This window comes from Nerophis lumbriciformis, linkage group LG10, assembly GCF_033978685.3.
Source record: "Nerophis lumbriciformis linkage group LG10, RoL_Nlum_v2.1, whole genome shotgun sequence".
NCBI classification, from domain to species: Eukaryota; Metazoa; Chordata; class Actinopteri; order Syngnathiformes; family Syngnathidae; genus Nerophis; species Nerophis lumbriciformis.
The window spans coordinates 50002971-50029019 of record NC_084557.2 but is presented as its reverse complement, the minus strand read 5'-3'; the positions used below and the strand labels follow the sequence as shown (position 1 = coordinate 50029019).

General features: G+C 43.7%; 1 protein-coding gene across 5 annotated transcripts in view; it reads right to left on the bottom strand.

Moving 5' to 3' along the window:
* The window catches only part of megf11 (multiple EGF-like-domains 11), a 559910-nt gene that overhangs the window by 152311 nt on the left and 381550 nt on the right, over positions 1 to 26049 (bottom strand). For all 5 annotated transcript variants that reach the window (XM_061969469.2, XM_061969471.2, XM_061969472.2 and 2 more), the window contains 3 exons: positions 16272 to 16408; positions 8062 to 8274; positions 7541 to 7715 (listed from right to left, as the gene is read on the bottom strand). In XM_061969469.2, the coding sequence (XP_061825453.2) occupies positions 7541 to 7715; positions 8062 to 8274; positions 16272 to 16408 (525 nt within the window). The remainder of the gene's footprint in view (positions 1 to 7540; positions 7716 to 8061; positions 8275 to 16271; positions 16409 to 26049) is intronic.

Sequence of the window (26049 nt, the reverse complement as noted above, 5' to 3'; positions counted from 1 at the left end):
CCCCGGATGGCAGAGCTTCTCACCCTATCTCTAAGGGAGAGCCCCGCCACCCGGCGGAGGAAACTCATTTCGGCCGCTTGTACCCGTGATCTTGTCCTTTCGGTCATAACCCAAAGTTCATGACCATAGGTGAGGATGGGAACGTAGATCGACCGGTAAATTGAGAGCTTTGCCTTCCGGCTCAGCTCCTTCTTCACCACAACGGACCGATACAGCGTCCGCATTACTGAAGACGCCGCACCGATCCGCCTGTCGATCTCACGATTCACTCTTCCCTCCCTCGTGAACAAGACTCCGAGGTACTTGAACTCCTCCACTTGGGGCAAGGGTCTTTGTAGCATATTCAACTGAATATGGGTTGAAAAGGATTTGCAAATCATTGTATTCCGTTTATATTTACATCTAACACAATTTCCCAAGCCATATGGAAACGGGGTTTTGTATTTACTCGGTTTTAAAGATTGAGAATAATTAATTTGTTTTCCCACCATTGAGTTGAGCTTCTCCATCTTCATGTGTTGGTTGTCTAACATGAAATTAACATCACCAATAATGGTAGCATGAGATGTAAGTAGTGACAGAACATGAAGGACTGGCCTGTTCCCATAAGGTTTATAGATAATTACTATACGACCGACATAATTGTGGTTTACTTGAGCGCAATTATCCTCTTGGCCTGTCCTCTCCTCCCGCCCGGCATGAAGGACAACACGGGTGTGATGGATCAAAGAAGACACAGATGATGATCGTTAAACAAAGGCCTGATCTACTCAATGTTTGCGTTTGTCTTCATGTACATACAGAATACACGCTGATTATTAAAACGTCAAATATAGTACGAGGAGGAGATTTAGCTCTCGCAATGTGATTCATCAAGGATGAAACTGTTTTGCGTCAATATTTAGCACGTCTGGAAGGTACGTGGAAACTGGCATTTTTGTATGAGTGAGAAAGGAGAAGATGGAGAGACAGTAATTCCTTAATCTAAGTGCATGTCAACATATTTGGACTGTAAGAAATAAAAATATTAGACATATGGTCTATTCAGCAGCATTATTATTTGAAGATCTTTAAACTTCTGGATGACGATGAAATGGTGTTTGTATATTAAAGGGGAACATTATCACCAGACCTATGTACCGCATTTTCCGCACTATTAGCCGCACCTAAAAACCACAAATTTACTCAAAAGCTGACAGTGCGGCTTATAACCCGGTGCGCTTTATATATGGATTAATATTAAGATTCATTTTCATAAAGTTTCGGTCTCGCAACTACGGTAAACAGCCGCCATCTTTTTTCCCCGTAGAAGAGGAAGTGCTTCTTCTTCTACGCAAGCAACCGCCAAGGTAAGCACCCGCCCCCATAGAAGAGGAAGCGCTTCTTCTTCTACTGTAAGCAACCACCCGCCCGCGTAGAAGAAGAAGAAAAAGCGCGCGGATATTACGTTTCATTTCCTTTGTGTGTTTACATCTGTAAAGACCACAAAATGGCTCCTACTAAGCGACAGGTTTCCGGTTCATGAAAAGACGCAATCTCTCCATCCGCACACGGACTACTATTTCACAGCAACTGCCTAAAGACTTTCAAGAAAAGCTGGCTACTTTCCGTGCATATTGTAAAAACAAGATAGCTGAAAAAAAGATCCGGCCAGAGAACATTATCAACATGGACGAGGTTCCACTGACTTTTGATATTCCTGTGAACCGCACTGTGGATACAACGGGAGCACGTACGGTGAATATTCGCACCACAGGGAATGAGAAGTCATCCTTCACTGTGGTTCTAGCTTGCCATGCTAATGGCCAGAAACTTCCACCCATGGTGATATTCAAAAGGAAGACCTTGCCAAAAGAGACCTTTCCAGCCGGCGTCATCATAAAAGCTAACTCGAAGGGATGGATGGATGAAGAAAAGATGAGCGAGTGGTTAAGGTAAGTTTACGCGAAGAGGCCGGGTGGCTTTTTTCACGCAGCTCCGTCCATGTTGATATACGACTCCATGCGCGCCCACATCACGCTGGTTTTTAATATATTATTAAAGTTTGACTGACCTATCTGACTGTTTTTTTGACATTCCTTTAGCGCAGTTAGATGCGGCTTACAACACGGGGCGGCTTATAGGTGGACAAAGTTTTGAAATATGCCGTTCATTGAAGGCGCGGCTTATAACCCAGGGCGCCTTATGGTGCGGAAAATACGGTAAGCGTCAATATATACTTTATTTTTTTTATTTATGAAGCACATTTAAAATGTACCACAGGGGTAGCCAAAGTGCTGTACAATGGGCAGGTTAAAAGATAATACGAGTACCGAGCAAACACAACACAACACAAACAGAACACGATAAAAAATAAATAAATAAAATAGAATAAATAAAAACATAAAAACAGGTTCACAAGAGGTGTATTATGGGGCGCCATTGCAGGATGGATATCACTCAGTGTTAAAAGCCATGGAATAAAAGTATGTTTTTAAGAGAGATTTAAAAACAGGAAGAGAGGAGGCTTGTCTAACACTCAGAGGCAGGGCCGGCCCGTGGCATAGGCCGTATAGGCAAATGCTAAGGGCGCCGTCCATCAGGGGGCGCCACGCCAATGCCACAAATGTTGGAGAAAAAAAAAAAAAGTTGGTACTATTATTTCTAAATACAAAAAATAATCCCTCGTTAATTAAAATGCAAAGTAAAGCCTATTTAATAGAAATATTATTTGTTACAACATTACGCCCCCCCGCACGGTGCGCCCCCTCCCTTCCCGTATCATGACTCTTTTTGGACGTCACCACATCAAAAAATCAACACAAGATGTCAAAACGGCCAAAACTGTCAGGTGCCCAGGGAAGAAAAAAGAGAAAAGAAGAGGAAGAGAAACGAGAAAAAGACAGAGGTAGCAGGTAGGTAACGTTAGCCTACATGAAATTATTTGTCTGTTACAGAATGTGATAGTAACCTGGCTTTTTAGCATTAAGCTAATGTTACATGATTCGGCAATTGCTAATCAATAAATCGCTAGTTCTGTTTTAACGTCGGGTTAATATTGTGGTGGGGGCTAAACTGTCATGGAAAATAATAATGTAACGTTAGGTAATTACAGTACTCCCACCTTACATTCCTCAGGGACATTTGTATTAGATCTTTTAAGCAGGTGTTTTTTGTTTACATTGTTATTGCCTTCTGGTTAGCTAATGTTTGCCCTGCAGGTAATAGTCAATTTTCCACCCCTTTATATATTAGGTATAGTTGTAAGCCTAGTTGTTAAAGTGCACATCATTAATGTTAATTAAGCAATATGTATGTAAAAAATATTGTATTTCATATATTCATTTTTTATTTTTTGCATTCATTTATTTATTCATATTTTTTTAAAATCTTGTTAACTATTCTGATTGTTAATTTGCTTTCTTTAAGTAAAAAAAAGGTCAAAGACAAAGCTATTCGGTTTCTTGTGAGTATATACACTTCACTGCCGATGTGGGGGGGCGCCACCTAAAATCTTGCCTAGGGCGCCAGATTGGTTAGGGCCGGGCCTGCTCAGAGGTAGGTCGTTCCAGAGCTTGGGAGCAGCAACGGCGAAAGCTCTGTCACCTCTAAGCTTCAGCCTTGTGTCAGGGACCGTCAACAGCAGCTGATCGGCTGATCTTAAGGATCGGGTGGGGCAGTAAGGCTGAAGGAGGTCGGAGAGATAGGTTGGCGCGAGGTTGTTTAGACATTTAAAAACAAATAAAAGGAGTTTAAAATTGATTCGATAACGCACAGGGAGCCAGTGAAGGGACGCTAAAATATACCTTAATGTTGCAGAAAAAAGACCATATAATTTTTTAATCGATTTCCGAACTCTAAATGGGTGAATTTTAGCGAATTAAACGTCTTTCTATTATTCGCGCTCGTTGTGACGTCATATCGGGAAGCAATCCGCCATTTTCTCACTTTCGTCGGTGTGTTGTCGGAGGGTGTAACAACACGAACAGGGACGGACTCAAGTCGCACCAGTGGCCCAAAGATGCGAAAGTGGCGAGAAATTGGACGAAATTTGTTCAAAATACGAGGCTGTGGGGAAAGCCGACGAAATGGTCAGTGGTTTGTTCCGCCCACTTTACCGACGAAAGCTATGCTACGACAGAGATGGCAAGAATGTGTGGATATCCTGCGACACTCAAAGCAGATGCTGACATCAACTCCAAAACTGGACAGATCAGCTTTCAGGAAATGGGTATGTCTACAGAATATATTAACTGATGAAAACTTTATTCATTACTCGCGGTTTTACGTAAATTATTATACATAAACTGTGTTTACCAATAATATAGCTTAAAAACATTTATTTTTTTCAATCGTTCGAGTTCATTCGGGTAGTCTTGTGTAATGCAGTATTTTGTGTCTATTTAGGTATGGTTAACCTGAGTGCTGAAATCGTGGAAAAATATATGTTCTTAGCGCGCCTGAAATGGGCTGTCTGCACTCTCAAAGTGCATGTTGTTGCCAAATGTATTTCATATGCTGTAAACCTAGTTCATAGTTGTTAGTTTCCTTTAATGCCAAACAAACACATACCAATCGTTGGTTAGAAGGCGATCGCCGAATTCGTCCTCGCTTTCTCCCGTGTCGCTGGCTGTCGTGTCGTTTTCGTGGGTTTCGCTTGCATACGGTTCAAACCGATATGGCTCAATAGCTTCAGTTTCTTCTTCAATTTGGTTTTCGCTACCTGCCTCCACACTACAACCATCCGTTTCAATACATGCGTACCGTATTTTCCGCACTATTAGCCGCACCTAAAAACCACAAATTTACTCAAAAGCTGACAGTGCGGCTTATAACCCGGTGCGCTTTATATATGGATTAATATTAAGATTCATTTTCATAAAGTTTCGGTCTCGCAACTATGGTAAACAGCCGCCATCTTTTTTCCCCGTAGAAGAGGAAGTGCTTCTTCTTCTATGCAAGCAACCGCCAAGGTAAGCACCCGCCCCCATAGAAGAGGAAGTGCTTCTTCTTCTATGCAAGCAACCGCCAAGGTAAGCACCCGCCCCCATAGAACAGGAAGCGCTTCTTCTTCTACTGTAAGCAACCACCCGCCCGTGTAGAAGAAGAAGAAGCGCGCGGATATTACGTTTCATTTCCTTTGTGTGTTTACATCTGTAAAGACCACAAAATGGCTCCTACTAAGCGACAGGTTTCCGGTTCATGAAAAGACGCAATCTCTCCATCCGCACACGGACTACTATTTCACAGCAACTGCCTAAAGACTTTCAAGAAAAGCTGGCTACTTTCCGTGCATATTGTAAAAACAAGATAGCTGAAAAAAAGATCCGGCCAGAGAACATTATCAACATGGACGAGGTTCCACTGACTTTTGATATTCCTGTGAACCGCACTGTGGATACAACGGGAGCACGTACGGTGAATATTCGCACCACAGGGAATGAGAAGTCATCCTTCACTGTGGTTCTAGCTTGCCATGCTAATGGCCAGAAACTTCCACCCATGGTGATATTCAAAAGGAAGACCTTGCCAAAAGAGACCTTTCCAGCCGGCGTCATCATAAAAGCTAACTCGAAGGGATGGATGGATGAAGAAAAGATGAGCGAGTGGTTAAGGTAAGTTTACGCGAAGAGGCCGGGTGGCTTTTTTCACGCAGCTCCGTCCATGTTGATATACGACTCCATGCGCGCCCACATCACGCTGGTTTTTAATATATTATTAAAGTTTGACTGACCTATCTGACTGTTTTTTTGACATTCCTTTAGCGCAGTTAGATGCGGCTTACAACACGGGGCGGCTTATAGGTGGACAAAGTTTTGAAATATGCCGTTCATTGAAGGCGCGGCTTATAACCCAGGGCGGTTTATGGTGCGGAAAATATGGTAATCTGTTGAATCGCTTAAGCCGCTGAAATCAGAGTCTGAATCCGAGCTAATGTCGCTATAGCTTGCTGTTCTTTCCGCCATGTTTGTTTGTGTTGGCATCACTATGTGACGTCACAGGAAAATGGACGGGTGTATATAACGATGGTTAAAATCAGGCACTTTGAAGCTTTTTTTAGGGATATTGCGTGATGGGTAAAATTTTGAAAAAAACTTCGAAAAATAAAATAAGCCACTGGGAACTGATTTTTAATGGTTTTAACCCTTCTGAAATTGTGATAATGTTCCCCTTTAACAATTCATCTCCTTTATGAAAAAACATGCATTTGTTTTGTGATGGTGCGTCACACGGGAACCTCTTAAAGCGCACCTTCTGCGTGCTAAAAGTAGGTACCAAAATGTATTCCAATATTTTGATACTTTTCGGCAGTTAGTTACTACATGTCCGGTGGCCATAGATGAAGGGCTGGCTGTCCCCGGGGTGGACCGCTCGCCTGTGCATCGGTTGGGGACATCTCTGCGCTGCTGACCCGTCTCCGCTCGGGATGGTGTCCTGCTAGCCCCACTATGGACTGGACTCTCACTATTATGTTAGATCCACTATGGACTGGACTCTCACACTATTATGTTAGATCCACTATGGACTGGACTCTCACACTATTATGTTAGATCCACTATGAACTGGACTCTCACACTATTATGTTAGATCCACTATGGACTGGACTCTCACTATTATGTTAGATCCACTATGGACTGGACTCTCACTATTATGTTAGATCCACTATGGACTGGACTCTCACTATTATGTTAGATCCACTATGGACTGGACTCTCACTATTATGTTAGATCCACTATGGACTGGACTCTCACACTATTATGTTAGATCCACTATGGACTGGACTCTCACACTATTATGTTAGATCCACTATGGACTGGATTCTCACTATTATGTTAGATCCACTATGGACTGGACTCTCACACTATTATGTTAGATCCACTATGGACTGGACTTTCACTATTATGTTAGATCCACTATGGACTGGACTCTCACTATTATGTTAGATCCACTATGGACTGGACTCTCACTATTATGTTAGATCCACTATGGACTGGACTCTCACACTATTATGTTAGATCCACTATGGACTGGACTCTCACACTATTATGTCAGACCCACTCGACATCCATTGCATCCGGTCTCCACTAGGGGGTGGGGGGGTCACCCACATCTGTGGTCCTCTCCAAGTTTTCTCATAGTCATTCACATTGACATCCCACTGGGTTGTGAGTTTTTCCTTGCTCTTATGTACCGAGGATGTCGTTGTGGCTTGTGCAGCCCTTTGAGACACTTGTGATTTAGGGCTATATAAATAAACACTGATTGATTGATTGATTGATATTTTATATTGAAGTCAAAGCAGTGGTTATTTTCTTTAACAGTGCATACTTACAATGCTGTTTTTGTAATATATATGTTTAAATATTTTGTTAAAAATGAAAAAAAGGGCATATTATACAGTAAACTACTGAATTGGTTGGTATTTTCCTATGTAAATTATTACAGCTGAACACAGCATTGGTATGACAATGGGCCTATACATACTGTGAAAGGAGCTGGCACGGGTACACAAAGTAATATTTTGTTATGCAAAAAACTATAAAGGGACTAATGTACTCACCATAAATCCCGGGGCACACATGCAGGCCCCCGTGACGGGGTGGCAGTCAGCTCCATTGGTGCAGCTACACTTCAGCATGCATCCCTCCCCAAAGTAGCCAGGTGGGCAGGTCTCGTTGCAATAAGGTCCTGTCCATCCCGCCGCGCAGGTGCACTCTCCAGAAAGTGGGTGGCAGCTTGCAGCATAACGAGAAGGAAAGATGGGACAAAAGCACACCACCAGAAATTCATCCATCTGTGTGACCGTGTGTGTGTGTGTGTGTGTGTGTGTGTGTGTGTGCGCTTATTTGAGATGTCTCCTTTCTCCTTCACTCTGTGATGACTTAGTTCTATGCAGCCAGAATCAGAGCATTAACACCACATTAACTATGAATGCTGAGAAATTATGAATGAAGCGTAGGTCACGATGGAAATTTAAACTGGCCGACACGGCCGAGAGGTGTTCAGACTTCACAATGAGCGACGCTTTGGCGCTATAAAAATGAGGTGAGACCAGTCCTTATCTGGAGGCAGCTCACTTACCTCACAGTGTTGGTGGCGTTACAGGGGCAGTACTTGTCACAGATGAGGCCGTAGAGGCCCGAGGGGCAGAACCGTTCTTGGCAATTGGAGCCTTTAAAGCCAGTTTCACACAGGCAGGCTCCATTGATGTGGTGACACTTGGCTTTATTGTGGCAGTCACACTTCTGGTTGCACTGTGGGCCGTAGGTGTCCACAGGACAGTCTTCTTGACACCTGGACACACGGAGGACACAGACAATCACACTTCCCAACTTTAGACGCCAACTATTTATAGGCAGAGGTGGGTAGTAACCAATGACGTGCAGTCACTAGAAGCAGGTGAGGCCCCGGAAAGAAAAAAAATGTGAAAAGAAAAAAAAAGTTAATTAAATTGTTATATGTATCCAGTGATTATACTATAAAGTTATTTTCCATTTAACTTCACCAGTTTTAGATTATTTTTATTCAAAATCGCTGAATTTTCACATTTGCCGTTCAAATACTGAGAAGAGACGGTGCGGTGAACAGCAGCCAGTTGAGGCACGTCACTCAGTGCCTCAACATGGACGGACTCGGCTAACTGCTGGCCTGCTGTGCAGTGAGACCGTATTGCTATATGAATTATATTATACATTTCCATGGATCGGTTCGCAGCCGAGTGTGAAGCGACTGGGATGAGAATCAGCACCTCCAAGTCCGAGTCCATGGTTCTCGCCCGGAAAAGGGTGGAGTGCCATCTCCGGGTTGGGGAGGAGATCTTGCCCCAAGTGGAGGAGTTCAAGTACCTCGGAGTCTTGTTCACGAGTGAGGGAAGAGTGGATCGTGAGATCGACAGGCGGATCGGTGCGGCGTCTTCAGTAATGCGGACGCTGTATCGATCCGTTGTGGTGAAGAAGGAGCTGAGCCGGAAGGCAAAGCTCTCAATTTACCGGTCGATCTACGTTCCCATCCTCACCTATGGTCATGAGCTTTGGGTTATGACCGAAAGGACAAGATCACGGGTACAAGCGGCCGAAATGAGTTTCCTCCGCCGGGTGGCGGGGCTCTCCCTTAGAGATAGGGTGAGAAGCTCTGTCATCCGGGGGGAGCTTAAAGTAAAGCCGCTGCTCCTCCACATCGAGAGGAGCCAGATGAGGTGGTTCGGGCATCTGGTCAGGATGCCACCCGAGCGCCTCCCTAAGGAGGTGTTTAGGGCATGTCCGACCGGTAGGAAGCCACGAGGAAGACCCAGGACACGTTGGGAAGACTATGTCTCCCGGCTGGCCTGGGAACGCCTCGGGATCCCCCGGGAGGAGCTGGATGAAGTGGCTGGGGAGAGGGAAGTCTGGCTTCCCTGCTTAGGCTGCTGCCCCCGCGACCCGACCTCGGATAAGCGGAAGAAGATGGATGGATGGATGGATGGATGGATGGATTTCCATAGTTTAGTTAGCTGAGGTATATAATGTACAGTGTATTTTGTCAACAACTGTATGTGTGTAACGTATTTCTTGTGCTGAGCGATCATAAAACGGCTGCAAAAGACGCACTGGCTGAGGCTCCAGTAGCCCCGCCTCCTGCACCCCCGCCGTAGAATTGTTATATCAACTAAAGCCCACACTTGAACTTTCCACGTGCAAGATTGAATCTATTTAAAAAAATTATTTCATAAGAAGCCAAAAAGTGCAAAAACAATAATGTTTGTGTTGGAGGAGTTGTGAATGACTGCAGGGCCACAATATTAGGTACACCTGCAGACTGCAGGTGTACCTAATTCACAACTCCTCCAACATGAACATTATTGTTTTTGCACTTTTTGGCTTCTTATTAAATAACTTTTGTAACCTATTTTTATGGGCTTTCCTCTTTGTGATGTTAAGTTCCTTGTTATGCGTTGTTATACAGTATATGCCTTGAGCTCTTATTGTGAAGGCGCCAAGAGCGGAAGTGATGACATGTTGTAGTGGAGCGGAGGTTTTTAAAAGAAGGTAAATAAAGTGGTCCTCGTGTAAACTGGAGCCTCCGTGTTTGTTATTTTGTAGTTTCATACAGTATAGGCCACATTTATAAACCCTCGGTTACACTTTTTTAAATAAATTCAATCTTGCACGTGGAAATTTTAAGTGAGGGCTTTAGTTGACATAACACACCCGTCAGGGGGTTCATTAATCCAGCACAACAGCGGCGAATGGACTTTATTTATAAGTAAAGGTAAGACCATAATAACTTTTTTTTTTAATTAAATGTGCTTTTTTGTGTGCTACAGTTTGTATGTGTAAAGTTAAAGTTAAGTTAAAGTAGCAATGATTGTCACACACACACTAGGTGTAATGAAATTTGTCCTCTGCATTTGACCCATCCCCTTGATCACCCCCTGGGAGGTGAGGGGAGCAGTGGGCAGCAGCGGCGCCGCGCTCGGGAATAATTTTTGGTGATTTAACCCCCAATTCCAAGCCTTGATGCTGAGTGCCAAGCAGGGAAGAATGCTGGTATGAGCTTTTAAACATAACCCGTTAACTGCTGCCAATCAAATGGTGAATAAGATACTCTTTAGGGTTCATATGTTTGTAAATCTGACTGTGATGAAGTCAGTGCCTCACCAGTCATGAACCTCACCGCACGTCACTGGTAGTAACGCACTACATTTACTCTGTTCCATTCAAATTGTACTTTTAAGAGTAGTTTTAATGCAACATACTTTTACTTTTACTTGAGTATATTTATAGAGAAGAAACGCTACTTTTACTACGCTCCATTTATCTACATTCAGCTCGCTGCTCGCTACTGATTTTTATCCATCTGTTAATGCACGCTTTGTTTGTTTTGGTTTGTCAGACAGACCTTCAAAGTAGGATCTATCACATGCCTGCGTTTCACCAATCAAATACAGTCACTGGTGACGTTTGACTCCGTTTTTTCAGTCTGTCCGGGCAGAGCACTTTCCCGTTGCTCTCGCTTTTTGTTTGTTTATTAATAAATACCCCTTTTTTTTTACCTCAGGCTGTTGCCTCGTTCGTCTGCATCCTTAAAATCACAACAAATTCCGGCGTTTGTCAGCGCTTTGACAATGCTTGTCGCTGTACAATTTTTTGTTTTCCATTAATTCACAAAATAAAATAAAAACATACAAAAAAGTTCCAACATGTTAACTTTACGTCCTTGGCACTCATTCTGAACATACTTTTTTTTATAATTGATTTCTTCTGAACATATATATATATTTTTTTTATAATTGATTCCTTCAAAAAAAATGAGTCCTATCGGGTTCTTTTGGCTCATAGGACTCCGGAGGCAGTGGACAGGTACCGACAGGCCAAGCGGTGTGCGGCTTCAGCGGTCGCGGAAGCAAAAACTCGGACATGGGAGGAGTTTGGGGAAGCCATGGAAAACGACTTCCGGACGGCTTCGAAGCGATTCTGGACCACCATCCGCCGCCTCAGGAAGGGGAAGCAGTGCACTATCAACACCGTGTATGGTGAGGATGGTGTTCTGCTGACCTCGACTGCGGATGTTGTGGATCGGTGGAGAGAATACTTCGAAGACCTCCTCAATCCCACCAACACGTCTTCCTATGAGGAAACAGTGCCTGGGGAATCTGTGGTGGGCTCTTCTATTTCTGGGGCTGAGGTTGCTGAGGTAGTTAAAAAGCTCCTCGGTGGGTGGATGAGATCCGCCCGGAGTTCCTTAAGGCTCTGGATGCTGTGGGGCTGTCTTGGTTGACAAGACTCTGCAGCATCGCGTGGACATCGGGGGCGGTACCTCTGGATTGGCAGACCGGGGTGGTGGTTCCTCTCTTTAAGAAGGGGAACCGGAGGGTGTGTTCTAACTATCGTGGGATCACACTCCTCAGCCTTCCCGGTAAGGTTTATTCAGGTGTACTGGAGAGGAGGCTACGCCGGATAGTCGAACCTCGGATTCAAGAGGAACAGTGTGGTTTTCGTCCTGGTCGTGGAACTGTGGACCAGCTCTATACTCTCGGCAGGGTCCTTGAGGGTGCATGGGAATTTGCCCAACCAGTCTACATGTGCTTTGTGGACTTGGAGAAGGCATTCAACCGTGTCCCTTGGAAGGTCCTGTGGGGAGTGCTCAGAGAGTATGGGGTATCGGACTGTCTGATTGTGGCTGTCCGCTCCCTGTACGATCAGTGTCAGAGCTTGGTCCGCATTGCCGGCAGTAAGTCGGACACGTTTCCAGTGAGGGTTGGACTCCGCCAAGGCTGCCCTTTGTCACCGATTCTGTTCATAACTTTTATGGACAGAATTTCTAGGCGCAGTCAAGGCGTTGAGGGGATCTGGTTTGGTGGCTGCAGGATTAGGTCTCTGCTTTTTGCAGATGATGTGGTCCTGATGGCTTCATCTGGCCAGGATCTTCAGCTCTCGCTGGATTGGTTCGCAGCCGAGTGTGAAGCGACTGGGATGAGAATCAGCACCTCCAAGTCCGAGTCCATGGTTCTTGCCCGGAAAAGGGTGGAGTGCCATCTCCGGGTTGGGGAGGAGACCCTGCCCCAAGTGGAGGAGTTCAAGTACCTCAAAGTCTTGTTCACGAGTGGGGGAAGAGTGGATCGTGAGATCGACAGGCGGATCGGTGCGGCATCTTCAGTAATGCGGACGCTGTATCGATCCGTTGTGGTGAAGAAGGAGCTGAGCCGGAAGGCAAAGCTCTCAATTTACCGGTTGATCTACGTTCCCATCCTCACCTATGGTCATGAGCTTTGGGTTATGACCAAAAGGTCAAGATCACGGGTACAAGCGGCCCAAATGAGTTTCCTCCGCCGGGTGGCGGGGCTCTCCCTTAGAGATAGGGTGAGAAGCTCTGCCATCCGGGGGGACCTCAAAGTAAAGCCGCTGCTCCTCCACATCGAGAGGAGCCAGATGAGGTGGTTCGGGCATCTGGTCAGGATGCCACCCGAACGCCTCCCTAGGGAGGTGTTTAGGGCACGTCCAACCGGTAGGAGGCCACGGGGAAGACCCAGGACACGTTGGGAAGACTATGTCTCCCGGCTGGCCTGGGAACGCCTCGGGATCCCCCGGGAGGAGCTGGACGAAGTGGCTGGGGAGTGGTAAGTCTGGGCTTCCCTGCTTAGGCTGCTGCCCCCGCGACCCGACCTCGGATAAGCGGAAGAAGATGGATGGATGGATTTTCTACGTACATCAATGGCACAATTTCAAAACACTATATGTTTAATTTAGTTTTAATTGAGAGTTAACTTATTTGTATCCAACCAGTTCTTTAACAATAATAGTTATTTTTCTACTTTAGGGGTGTAACGGTACGTGTATTTGTATTGAACCGTTTCGGTACGGGGGTTTCGGTTCGGAGGTGTACCGAACGAGTACACATGCTAGCAGCGACCGGGCTAGGACAACATGTAAAAGTCAGAGCTGGAAGACCCTCCTGCCTCGTTAAGATCTCCCGTTTGGGAACACTTTGGCTGCGCGGTACAACAATGGAGGACGGAGGTTTGCCGACATTGTTCAGCAGCTGCTTCTGACAACACGTCAAACATGTGTTGCACCTTTCCTGCTTCCGGCTCCCAGACCGTAGTCGAGGAGCGCAGGGGGCAACACCCTTCACTCTACCCGGCAGTGGGTCTCCACAGCTCTGGACTCCAGGGTAAATGACGAGTCCGACGATTAGTTGCAAGGTCTTGCACACAGCCAATCCAACAAAACACTAGCCACTCCCCACACTCCCTCACCTCGCTCGCCCACACACTCACCTCACATGCTGTCACATATTAAAAGGCCACACACACACCCATACGCTACTCTCATAACACATGCTAACCCATTTGAAGCATCACCACCGCATTCAAGCAGCCTCTCCTCAGCGAGTCAGGCAGGGCTAAAACAATAACAAATGTGCTAGTCTACTGTATATAGAATATTGTATGTAGGAATATATGAGTACTGTATATGTGACAACCAACACCAAAGAGAATGTGACCACCAACTCCAACTGGAATTTGTTGCCGTGTAACAACCCAATTCGCTAGCTAATAACAATCTAAACTATCGCATTTCCTTCACACTTTTTAAGGCTAACAATTGTTTTGTAATAAGCCCATTGGGCAAAATCCTAAAAGACAAACACAGAGACGATAAATGTTTGAAATTTGACATGAAAAACCCAAAATGTACAAGTGAAGACTGCGTACGCGAGCTCTCAGCAAATTCCGCACATTGTCATACAATACAATACAATTTAAGAGACAGCGCCCTCTGGTGGCAAGATACTGTATAACGTGTGTGACAACCAAGACGGTTCAGTATAATATGATTACGCTACTCGCAGTGTTAGACGTGATTTAAGATTAATCCACGCAGGTTAAAGGGGAACGTTATCACAATTTCAGAAGGGTTAAAACCATTAAAAATCAGTTCCCAGTGGCTTATTATATTTTTCGAAGTTTTTTTCAAAATGTTACCCATCACGCAATATCCCTAAAAAAAGCTTCAAAGTGCCTGATTTTAACCATCGTTATATACACCCGTCCATTTTCCTGTGACGTCACATAGTGATGCCAACACAAACAAACATGGCGGAAAGAACAGCAAGCTATAGCGACATTAGCTCGGATTCAGACTCGGATTTCAGCGGCTTAAGCGATTCAACAGATTACGAATGTATTGAGACGGATGGTTGTAGTGTGGAGGCAGGTAGCGAAAACCAAATTGAAGAAGAAACTGAAGCTATTGAGCTATATCGGTTTGAACCGTATGCAAGCGAAACCGACGAAAACGACACGACAGCCAGTGACACGGGAGAAAGCGAGGACGAATTCGGCGATCGCCTTCTAACCAACGATTGGTATGTGTTTGTTTGGCATTAAAGGAAACTAACAACTATGAACTAGGTTTACAGCATATGAAATACATTTGGCAACAACATGCACTTTGAGAGTGCAGACAGCCCAATTTTCATCAATTAATATATTCTGTAGACATACCCTCATCCGCTCTCTTTTCCTGAAAGCTGATCTGTCCAGTTTTGGAGTTGATGTCAGCAGGCCAGGGAAGCTAGGGTCGATAGGGGGTTTAGCTCGCTCGTCTGCGGGAACAAACTGCCGCCATTGCTTGCCGTGCTACCGAGGTCCTTTGTCCCTGAATTGCTCACACACTCCGGCAGATTCAATGGGGGTCTGGCGGCAGATTTCTTTGACTTTATGGTTGGAAATGCATCTGCTTTGAGTGTCGCAGGATATCCACACATTCTTGCCATCTCTGTCGTAGCATAGCTTTCGTGGGTAAAGTGTGCGGAACAAACGTCCAATTTCTTGCCACTTTCGCATCTTTGGGCCACTGGTGCAACTTGAATCCGTCCCTGTTCGTGTCGTTACACCCTCCGACAACACACCGACGAGGCATGATGTCGCCAAGGTACGGAAAACAGTCGAAAAAACGGAAAATAACAGAGCTGATTTGACTCGGTGTTTGAGAAAATGGCAGATTGCTTCCCGATGCGACGTCCGAGAGCGAATATTAGGAAGGCGTTTATTTCGCCAAAATTCACCCATTTAGAGTTCGGAAATCGGTTAAAAAAAATATATGGTCTTTTTTCTGCAACATCAAGGTATATATTGACGCTTACATAGGTCTGGTGATAATGTTCCCCTTTAATTGACCTGTTTCTGACAAAATGAATGAGAACAATTTTCCAAAAAATAATAAGACAAAGTAAAGTGCTTGCCAAGGTTTCCATCCACGAGGCGATTGTCCGAGCTGAAATAATAAAGGCGAACTGCTCCGAGCTGCTTCGGCAGGCACAGGGAACTAAAAAGATCTGTGGCTCTCAATGAGACCTTAATGAAAAGCCATTACTTATGAGTAATGAACAGAGCCCAAACAGCATGAAGCCCACCATGAGATCAATGGACGAGCTGGGAGTAGAGAGGGATGGAGGGATGGAGACACGATGGTCAGTATGAAGTACGAGATTAATTAAACATTAACAACACTATTGAAAGCTTCCATGGAATGAAATAAGGTTGTTCTTTTTTTATCAACTTATTTCACTTGAGAATAGACATATTTAAGCTTTTGCCTTCTCTTTTAAAAGAACAGGTTGGTGCCTCGTTAGAAAGTCAACAAAGAGAATAGGCCAGTGAGCGACTACTGGGTGTATAATTATGAGCAGGAAACTGTTTGCACGCAATATCAATAAATGATCCCGTTGTCTGACCTATATGCAAAGTGTCCGTACTCATCATCACTGTGCACTTTTGTAGCTGTTTGGATGTCATCCGAGTACAGTACCTGCTCCCGCTGAAGCCATCTGCACACTGACACTGGCCTGTGACGTAGTCACACAGGCCGCCGTTGCGGCAGGAGCAGTCCTTGCTGCAGTTGATGCCGTACTTGCCGAGAGGGCACGGTTGGGCACAAACAGAACCCTGTGAAGATATACATAGATTGTTAGAACCACATAAGATAGATAGGCAGAACACCTACACCAGGGTTCCATCCATCCATCCATTTTCTACCGCTTATTCCCTTTGGGGTCGCGGGGGGCGCTGGAGCCTATCTCAGCTACAATCGGGCGGAAGGCGGGGTACACCCTGGACAAGTCGCCATCTCATCGCAGGGCCAACACAGATAGACAGATAACATTCACACTCACATCCACACACTAGGGCCAATTTAGTGTTGCCAATCAACTTATCCCCAGGTGCATGTCTTTGGAAGTGGGAGGAAGCCGGAGTACCCGGAGGGAACCCACGCAGTCACAGGGAGAACATGCAAACTCCACACAGAAAGATCCCGAGCCCGGGATTGAACCCATGACTACTCAGGACCTTCGTATTGTGAGGCAGATGCACTAACCCCTCTGCCACCGTGAAGCCTACACCAGGGTTATTTAACTAAATTGTTCCGGGGGCCACTTTTCTGTCTTGCCTCTGGTGAGGGCGGTCGTATTTTTTTCCGCTCCCTTCTTCTCCCTGCTTGCTTTCTTCGTTTTGTCTTGTCTGAACTTTTTTGAAGCCTCTTTCTTTGCGCTGTCCTCCAAATCTGAACATCAGACATGGAAATGATCAGCTAGACTCTCAACTCAATTGACAAAATCCTTTCGACGAGGAAAAGAGGTTCTGGCGAGCCTGGCTGCCCTGATGGAACCATTGCTGCGGGGTACGTAAGAGATTCCTGGGATAAATGGAGAATCATGTGCCTCTCAGTCCTTTCCATCGAGCATGTGGAAGACATCTACCTATTTGGAACCGTGATCGCGGGGCACCTGCTGATTGGGCTGGGCATTGCTCTGGTGTATCGTCAAATTCGTAAGACGATGGCAGCCACTCAAGGAGCCCAAAGGCTGTTCGTCGCAATGGAAGGTTTGGGCCGGGCTGTGGCATTACAGACTGGAGCGATTTCTGAACTGAATCGCAAGATGGATCACATCATGGAAAAGCTGGTAAGGGAAAAATTGGATATGAGGGCCAGCATTTTTTTTTTAAATTGATGACCACTTGAGTTTTAAGGAGCACATTCAGTATGTTGTAAAAAAACTGAAACTTTTACTGGGATTTTATTATAGAAACAAGTCTTGCTTTTCTTTTACTGTGAAACAGAAATTGGTGGAGACAACCTTTTTACCTGTTATTGACTATGGAGATGTGTTGTACATGAATGCTACTGCTGGTTGTCTCCACAAGCTGGATAGTGTGTACCACGGGGCACTGAGATTCATCACCAACTGCGCTCCCCTTACTCACCATTGTGTGTTATACTCAATGGTTAACTGGACATCTTTATGTGCTCGACGCCTCAATCATTGGTATGTTTTCATCTACAAAACCATTCTGGGTATCACTCCATCTTATCTGTCTTGTCTTTTAACAAAGAAACAAGGAAGTCACAATCTTCGTTCAATGAATGTTCTGCAATGTGTCGTCCCCAAAGTAAGAACTGAACTGGGCAAGAAAGCATTCAGGTTTTCAGCACCGAAGGCTTGGAATAACCTACAATCGAACATTAAACTTCAAACCCTAGTTACGTTGAATGAGTTTAAAGCTTCTGTGAAAGGACTGCAGTCTACCTTGTCTGTATGCACATGTGTCATGTGAGCAAGTTTTAATGTTGTAAATGTGATGTTTTATGTAATTGTTTACTGTTTTTAATGTAACCTTGCTGCTGCCCTCTTGGCCAGGTCTCCCTTGGAAAAGAGATCTTTGATCTCAATGGGATTTTACCTGGTTAAATAAAGGCTAATAATAATAATAATGGACGAATAGAACAGACAAGCCATTGTAATGTCTGCTCGCGGAAAAAAATAAATCCTAATCTACGATTTGACTCCCTCGAATGGCCTTGACGCTCCAACAACAGGAGCAGGCTGTTCTGAAAACATCCCCGAGGACACCTCAATGATGGACGCTTTTGATCTCCCTCCCTCCTCAATGACACCTGGAGTCGAACTTTTGCTTGCGAGCAGAACGGCCCCAGGCCTATGAACATGAACACTACATCAACACACCCAAGACAATGGGCATATACAACCCCCCCCCCCCACCCCACGCCTTCACCACCGCTTGATTCGCCTTCGGGGTGATGGACGGCTGGCAGCGCTTCATAGCAGCAGTCAACCTCCAGGGAACCAACCCCCCCCCCCCCCCCCCCTCTGTTGCGAGTTGTCGTTATTAAATGTAACATGTTTATGTGTGCATGGCATGGAGGTTTTTTCCCACTCCAGACTAGGCCCCCTTAGGAGCCCAGTCTAGATTGTATCTTTTTACTCATCTTCTACCCCAGCGTTTTACCTTTTTCCCACCTTTTACGGGGCGCCTCGTGGCGACCCATCAGCGTTCCTGTTCTGTAACCCTGTACACTGTTTGTTTGTCTAATCTTGAACCGGTTTGTGCTGAAAACAAAGTTCCGTTGTACTTGTTGCAATGGCAATAAAGACCTGTCCTATCCTATCCTATTTCTGGAAAGGAAGGTCGGACTTCTCCCTTCACGATCATTCTTATTTTATATATTACTGAGACCCAGCATCATCTGCAGTATGCATTTGTTGTTAGTCTGTTCATTTTGCTAGAGTTACACATTTTGGAAAAATAAATAGTTCTGTTGTGCAAAAAAACAAGTCAAAGGTCTTTAAAATGAAACCTCGTCGAGTGTTTTTAGGAATATGCTGCAAAATTGTTAGTCCCTCCTAATGTTTTGAACTGAACTTGGGGGCCAGTATGATGTCGGCTGATAGACTTTTGACAAGAACGAGAAAGTTTGATCATATAACGCCTATACTGTATATACCTTTATATACATATATATATATATATATATACATATATATATATATACCTATACTGGCTCCCCTGCACTGGCTTCCTGTGCACTTAAGATGCAACTTTAAGGTTTTACTACATACGTATAACATACTAAACAATCTAGCTCCATCCTATATTGCTGATTGTATTGTACCATATGTCCTGGCCAGAAGTCTGTGTTCTAAGAACTCCGGCTTATTAGTGATTCCCAGATCCCAAAACAAGTCTGCGGGCTATTGAGCGTTTTCTATTTGGGCTCCAGTACTATGGAATGCCCTCCCGGTAACAGTTAGAGATGCTACCTCAGTTGAAGCATTTAAGTCCCATCTTAAAACTCATTTGTATACTTTAACCTTTAAATAGACCCCTTTTTTTAGACCAGTTGATCTGCTATCTATCTGTTCTGCCCCGCTCTCCTGCGTGGAGAGGTTATTAGGTGATGAAGCGCCAGCTGTTCAAAGTCGGCACCTGGGGTGGACCACTCATCTGTGCATCAGTTGGTGATGTCTCTGCGCTGCTGACTTGTCTCCGCTCGGGATGGTCTCCTACTGGCCCCACTATGGACTGGACTCTCACTATAATGTTAGATCCACTATGGACTGCACTCTCACACTCTTATGTTAGATCCACTATGGACTGGACTCTCACACTATTATGTTAGATCCACTATGGACTGGACTCTCACACTATTATGTTAGATCCACTATGGACTGGACTCTCACACTATTATGTTAGATCCACTATGGACTGGACTCTCTCACTATTATGTTAGATCCACTATGGACTGGACTCACACTATTATGTTAGATCCACTATGGACTGGACTCTCACACTATTATGTTAGATCCACTATGGACTGGACTCTCACACTATTATGTTAGATCCACTATGGACTGTACTCTCACTATTATGTTAGATCCACTATGGACTGGACTCTCACACTATTATGTTAGATCCACTATGGACTGGACTCTCACTATTATGTTAGATCCACGATGGACTGGACTCTCACTATTATATTAGATCCACTATGGACTGGACTCTCACACTATTATGTTGGATCCACTATGGACTGGACTCTCACTATTATGTTGGATCCACTATGGACTGGACTCTCACTATTATGTTAGATCCACTATGGACTGGACTCTCACACTATTATGTTAGATCCACTATGGACTGGACTCTCACTATCATGTTAGATCCACTATGGACTGGCCTCTCACTATTATATTAGATCCACTATGGACTGGACTCTCACACTATTATGTTAGATCCACTATGGACTGGACTCTCACACTATTATGTTAGATCCACTATGGACTGGACTTTCACTATTATGTTAGATCCACTATGGACTGGACTCTCACTATTATACTAGATCCACCATGGACTGGACTCTCACACTATTATGTTAGATCCACTATGGACTGGACTCTCACACTATTATGTTAGATCCACTATGGACTGGACTCTCACTATTATGTTAGATCCACTATGGACTGGACTCTCACTATTATGTTAGATCCACTATGGACTAGACTCTCACTATTATGTTAGATCCACTATGGACTGGACTCTCACTATTATGTTAGATCCACTATGGACTGGACTCTCACTATTATGTTAGATCCATTATGGACTGGACTCTCACTATTATGTTAGATCCACTATGGACTGGACTCTCACTATTATGTTAGATCCACTATGGACTGAACTCTCACACTATTATGGTAGATCCACTATGGACTGGACTCTCACTATTATGTTAGATCCACTATGGACTGGACTCTCACTATTATGTTAGATCCACTATGGACTGGACTCTCACTATTATGTTAGATCCACTACGGACTGGACTCTCACTATTATGTTAGATCCACTATGGACTGGACTCTCACTATTATGTTAGATCCACTATGGACTGGACTCTCACTATTATGTTAGATCCACTATGGACTGGACTCTCACTATAATGTTAGATCCACTATGGACTTGACTCTCACTATTATGTTAGAGCCACTATGGACTGGACTCTCACTATTATGTTAGATCCACTATGGACTGGACTCTCACTATTATGTTAGATCCACTATGGACTGGACTCTTCACACTATTATGTTAGATCCACTATGGACTGGACTCTCACAATATTATGTTGGATCCACTATGGACTGGACTCTCACACTGTTATATTAGATCCACTATGGACTGGACTCTCACACTATTATATTAGATCCACTATGGACTGGACTCTCACTATTATGTTAGATCCACTATGGACTGGACTCTCACTATTATGTTAGATCCAATATGGACTGGACTCTCACTATTATGTTAGATCCACTATGGACTGGACTCTCACTATTATGTTAGATCCACTATGGACTGGACTCTCACACTATTATGTTAGATCCACTATGGACTGGACTTTCACTATTATGTTAGATCCACTATGGACTGAACTCTCACACTATTATGTTAGATCCACTATGGACTGAACTCTCACTATTATGTTAGATCCACTATGGACTGGACTCTCACTATTATGTTAGATCCATTATGGACTGGACTCTCACTATTATGTTAGATCCACTATGGACTGGACTCTCACTATTATGTTAGATCCACTATGGACTGAACTCCCACACTATTATGGTAGATCCACTACGGACTGGACTCTCACTATTATGTTAGATCCACTATGGACTGGACTCTCACTATTATGTTAGATCCACTATGGACTGGACTCTCACTATTATGTTAGATCCACTATGGACTGGACTCTCACTATTATGTTAGATCCACTATGGACTTGACTCTCACTATTATGTTAGAGCCACTATGGACTGGACTCTCACTATTATGTTAGATCCACTATGGACTGGACTCTCACTATTATGTTAGATCCACTATGGACTGGACTCTTCACACTATTATGTTGGATCCACTATGGACTGGACTCTCACACTGTTATATTAGATCCACTATGGACTGGACTCTCACACTATTATATTAGATCCACTATGGACTGGACTCTCACTATTATGTTAGATCCACTATGGACTGGAATCTCACTATTATGTTAGATCCACTATGGACTGGACTCTCACACTATTATGTTAGATCCACTATGGACTGGACTCTCACACTGTTATATTAGATCCACTATGGACTGGACTCTCACACTATTATATTAGATCCACTATGGACTGGACTCTCACTATTATGTTAGATCCACTATGGACTGGAATCTCACTATTATGTTAGATCCACTATGGACTGGACTCTCACTATTATGTTAGATCCACTATGGACTGCACTCTCACTATTATGTTAGATCCACTATGGACTTGACTCTCACTATTATGTTAGATCCACTGTGGACTAGACTCCCACTATTATGTTAGATCCACTATGGACTGGACTCTCACACTATTATGTTAGATCCACTATGGACTGGACTCTCACACTATTATGTTAGATCCACTATGGACTGTACTCTCACTATTATGTTAGATCCACTATGGACTGGACTCTCACACTATTATGTTAGATCCACTATGGACTGGACTCTCACTATTATGTTAGATCCACTATGGACTGGACTCTCACTATTATATTAGATCCACTATGGACTGGACCCTCACACTATTATGTTAGATCCACTATGGACCGGACTCTCACTATTATGTTAGATCCACTATGGACTGGACTCTCACTATTATGTTAGATCCACTATGGACTGGACTCTCACACTATTATGTTAGATCCACTATGGACTGGACTCTCACTATTATGTTAGATCCACTATGGACTGGACTCTCACTATTATATTAGATCCACCATGGACTGGACTCTCACACTATTATGTTAGATCCACTATGGACTGGACTCTCACACTATTATGTTAGATCCACTATGGACTGGACTTTCACTATTATGTTAGATCCACTATGGACTGGACTCTCACTATTATATTAGATCCACCATGGACTGGACTCTCACACTATTATGTTAGATCCACTATGGACTGGACTCTCACACTATTATGTTAGATCCACTATGGACTGGACTCTCACACTATTATGTTAGATCCACTATGGACTGGACTCTCACTATTATGTTAGATCCACTATGGACTGGACTCTCACTATTATGTTAGATCCACTATGGACTAGACTCTCACTATTATGTTAGATCCACTATGGACTTGACTCTCACTATTATGTTAGATCCACTATGGACTGGACTCTCACTATTATGTTGGATCCATTATGGACTGGACTCTCACTATTATGCTGGATCCACTATGGACTGGACTCTCACTATAATGTTAGATCCACTATGGACTTGACTCTCACTATTATGTTAGAGACACTATGGACTGGACTCTCACTATTATGTTAGATCCACTATGGACTGGACTCTCACTATTATGTTAGATCCACTATGGACTGGACTCTTCACACTATTATGTTAGATCCACTATGGACTGGACTCTCACACTATTATGTTAGATCCACTATGGACTGGACTCTCACACTGTTATATTAGATCCACTATGGACTGGACTCTCACACTATTATATCAGATCCACTATGGACTGGACTCTCACTATTATGTTAGATCCACTATGGACTGGACTCTCACTATTATGTTAGATCCACTATGGACTGGACTCTCGCTATTATGTTAGATCCACTATGGACTGGACTCTCACTATTATGTTAGATCCACTATGGACTTGACTCTCACTATTATGTTAGATCCACTGTGGACTAGACTCCCACTATTATGTTAGATCCACTATGGACTGGACTTTCACTATTATGTTAGATCCACTATGGACTGAACTCTCACACTATTATGTTAGATCCACTATGGACTGAACTCTCACTATTATGTTAGATCCACTATGGACTGGACTCTCACTATTATGTTAGATCCATTATGGACTGGACTCTCACTATTATGTTAGATCCACTATGGACTGGACTCTCACTATTATGTTAGATCCACTATGGACTGAACTCTCACACTATTATGGTAGATCCACTATGGACTGGACTCTCACTATTATGTTAGATCCACTATGGACTGGACTCTCACTATTATGTTAGATCCACTATGGACTGGACTCTCACTATTATGTTAGATCCACTACGGACTGGACTCTCACTATTATGTTAGATCCACTATGGACTGGACTCTGACTATTACGTTAGATCCACTATGGACTGGACTCTCACTATTATGTTAGATCCACTATGGACTGGACTCTCACTATTATGTTAAATCCATTATGGACTGCACTCTCACACTATTATGTTATATCCACTATGGACTGGACTCTTCACACTATTATGTTAGATCCACTGTGGACTGGACTCTCACTATTATGTTAGATCCACTATGGACTGGACTCTCACTATTATGTTAGATCCACTACGGACTGGACTCTCACTATTATGTTAGATCCACTATGGACTGGACTCTCACTATTATGTTAGAGCCACTATGGACTGGACTCTCACTATTATGTTAGATCCACTATGGACTGGACTCTCACACTATTAACCAGATCCACTATGGACTGGACTCTCACTATTATGTTAGATCCACTATGGACTGGACTCTCACTATTATGTTAGATCCACTATGGACTGGACTCTCACTATTATGTTAGAGCCACTATGGACTGGACTCTCACACTATTAACCAGATCCACTATGGACTGGACTCTCACTATTATGTTAGATCCACTATGGACTGGACTCTCACTATTATGTTAGATCCACTACGGACTGGACTCTCACTATTATGTTAGATCCACTATGGACTGGACTCTCACTATTATGTTAGATCCACTATGGACTGGACTCTCACTATTATGTTAGATCCACTATGGACTGGACTCCCACTATTATGTTAGATCCACTATGGACTTGACTCTCACTATTATGTTAGATCCACTGTGGACTAGACTCCCACTATTATGTTAGATCCACTATGGACTGGACTTTCACTATTATGTTAGATCCACTATGGACTTGACTCTCACTATTATGTTAGATCCACTATGGACTGGACTCTCACTATTATGTTAGATCCACTATGGACTGAACTCTCACTATTATGTTAGATCCACTATGGACTGGACTCTCACTATTATGTTAGATCCACTATGGACTGAACTCTCACTATTATGTTAGATCCACTATGGACTGGACTCTCACTATTCTGTTAGATCCACTATGGATCCCATTTCTCACTTTGAAGAAATGCAACATCACTAAAATAACAAACTTGGATGTTTTGACACAGATTTATCGTCACTTAAATCAAAATTCATCACCACAATGATGGAGTGAGTTTTTAGATAATGTTGCTACCAGATTCATAACAAAAAGATGTGGAAGCGTTCGGATGAAATTTGGTGTGGAGCAATGACCCGAGGATAACGTCATTATCTTTTGATGATGTGATTCAGGATTCTCCTACTGATCCTAATTACTTTTATCAGGGCAGAGCCCTGCGCTCCACTGAGCATCTTTTTAGTTACAACTCTATTGGCTCATTGCACTGTGCATAACCAAAGTGCAGAAAAAGAAAGTGTGTAAAACTGACAAGAAATAAAATACTGTATACTGTATGTTGTTGCTGTGATATGATACATTTTTGATCAGATTAATCACACTTTTGAATTTGGATTAATCGTGATTACTCGTAGTAAATCACTTGCTAGCATAATTTAAATCAAACCAAAA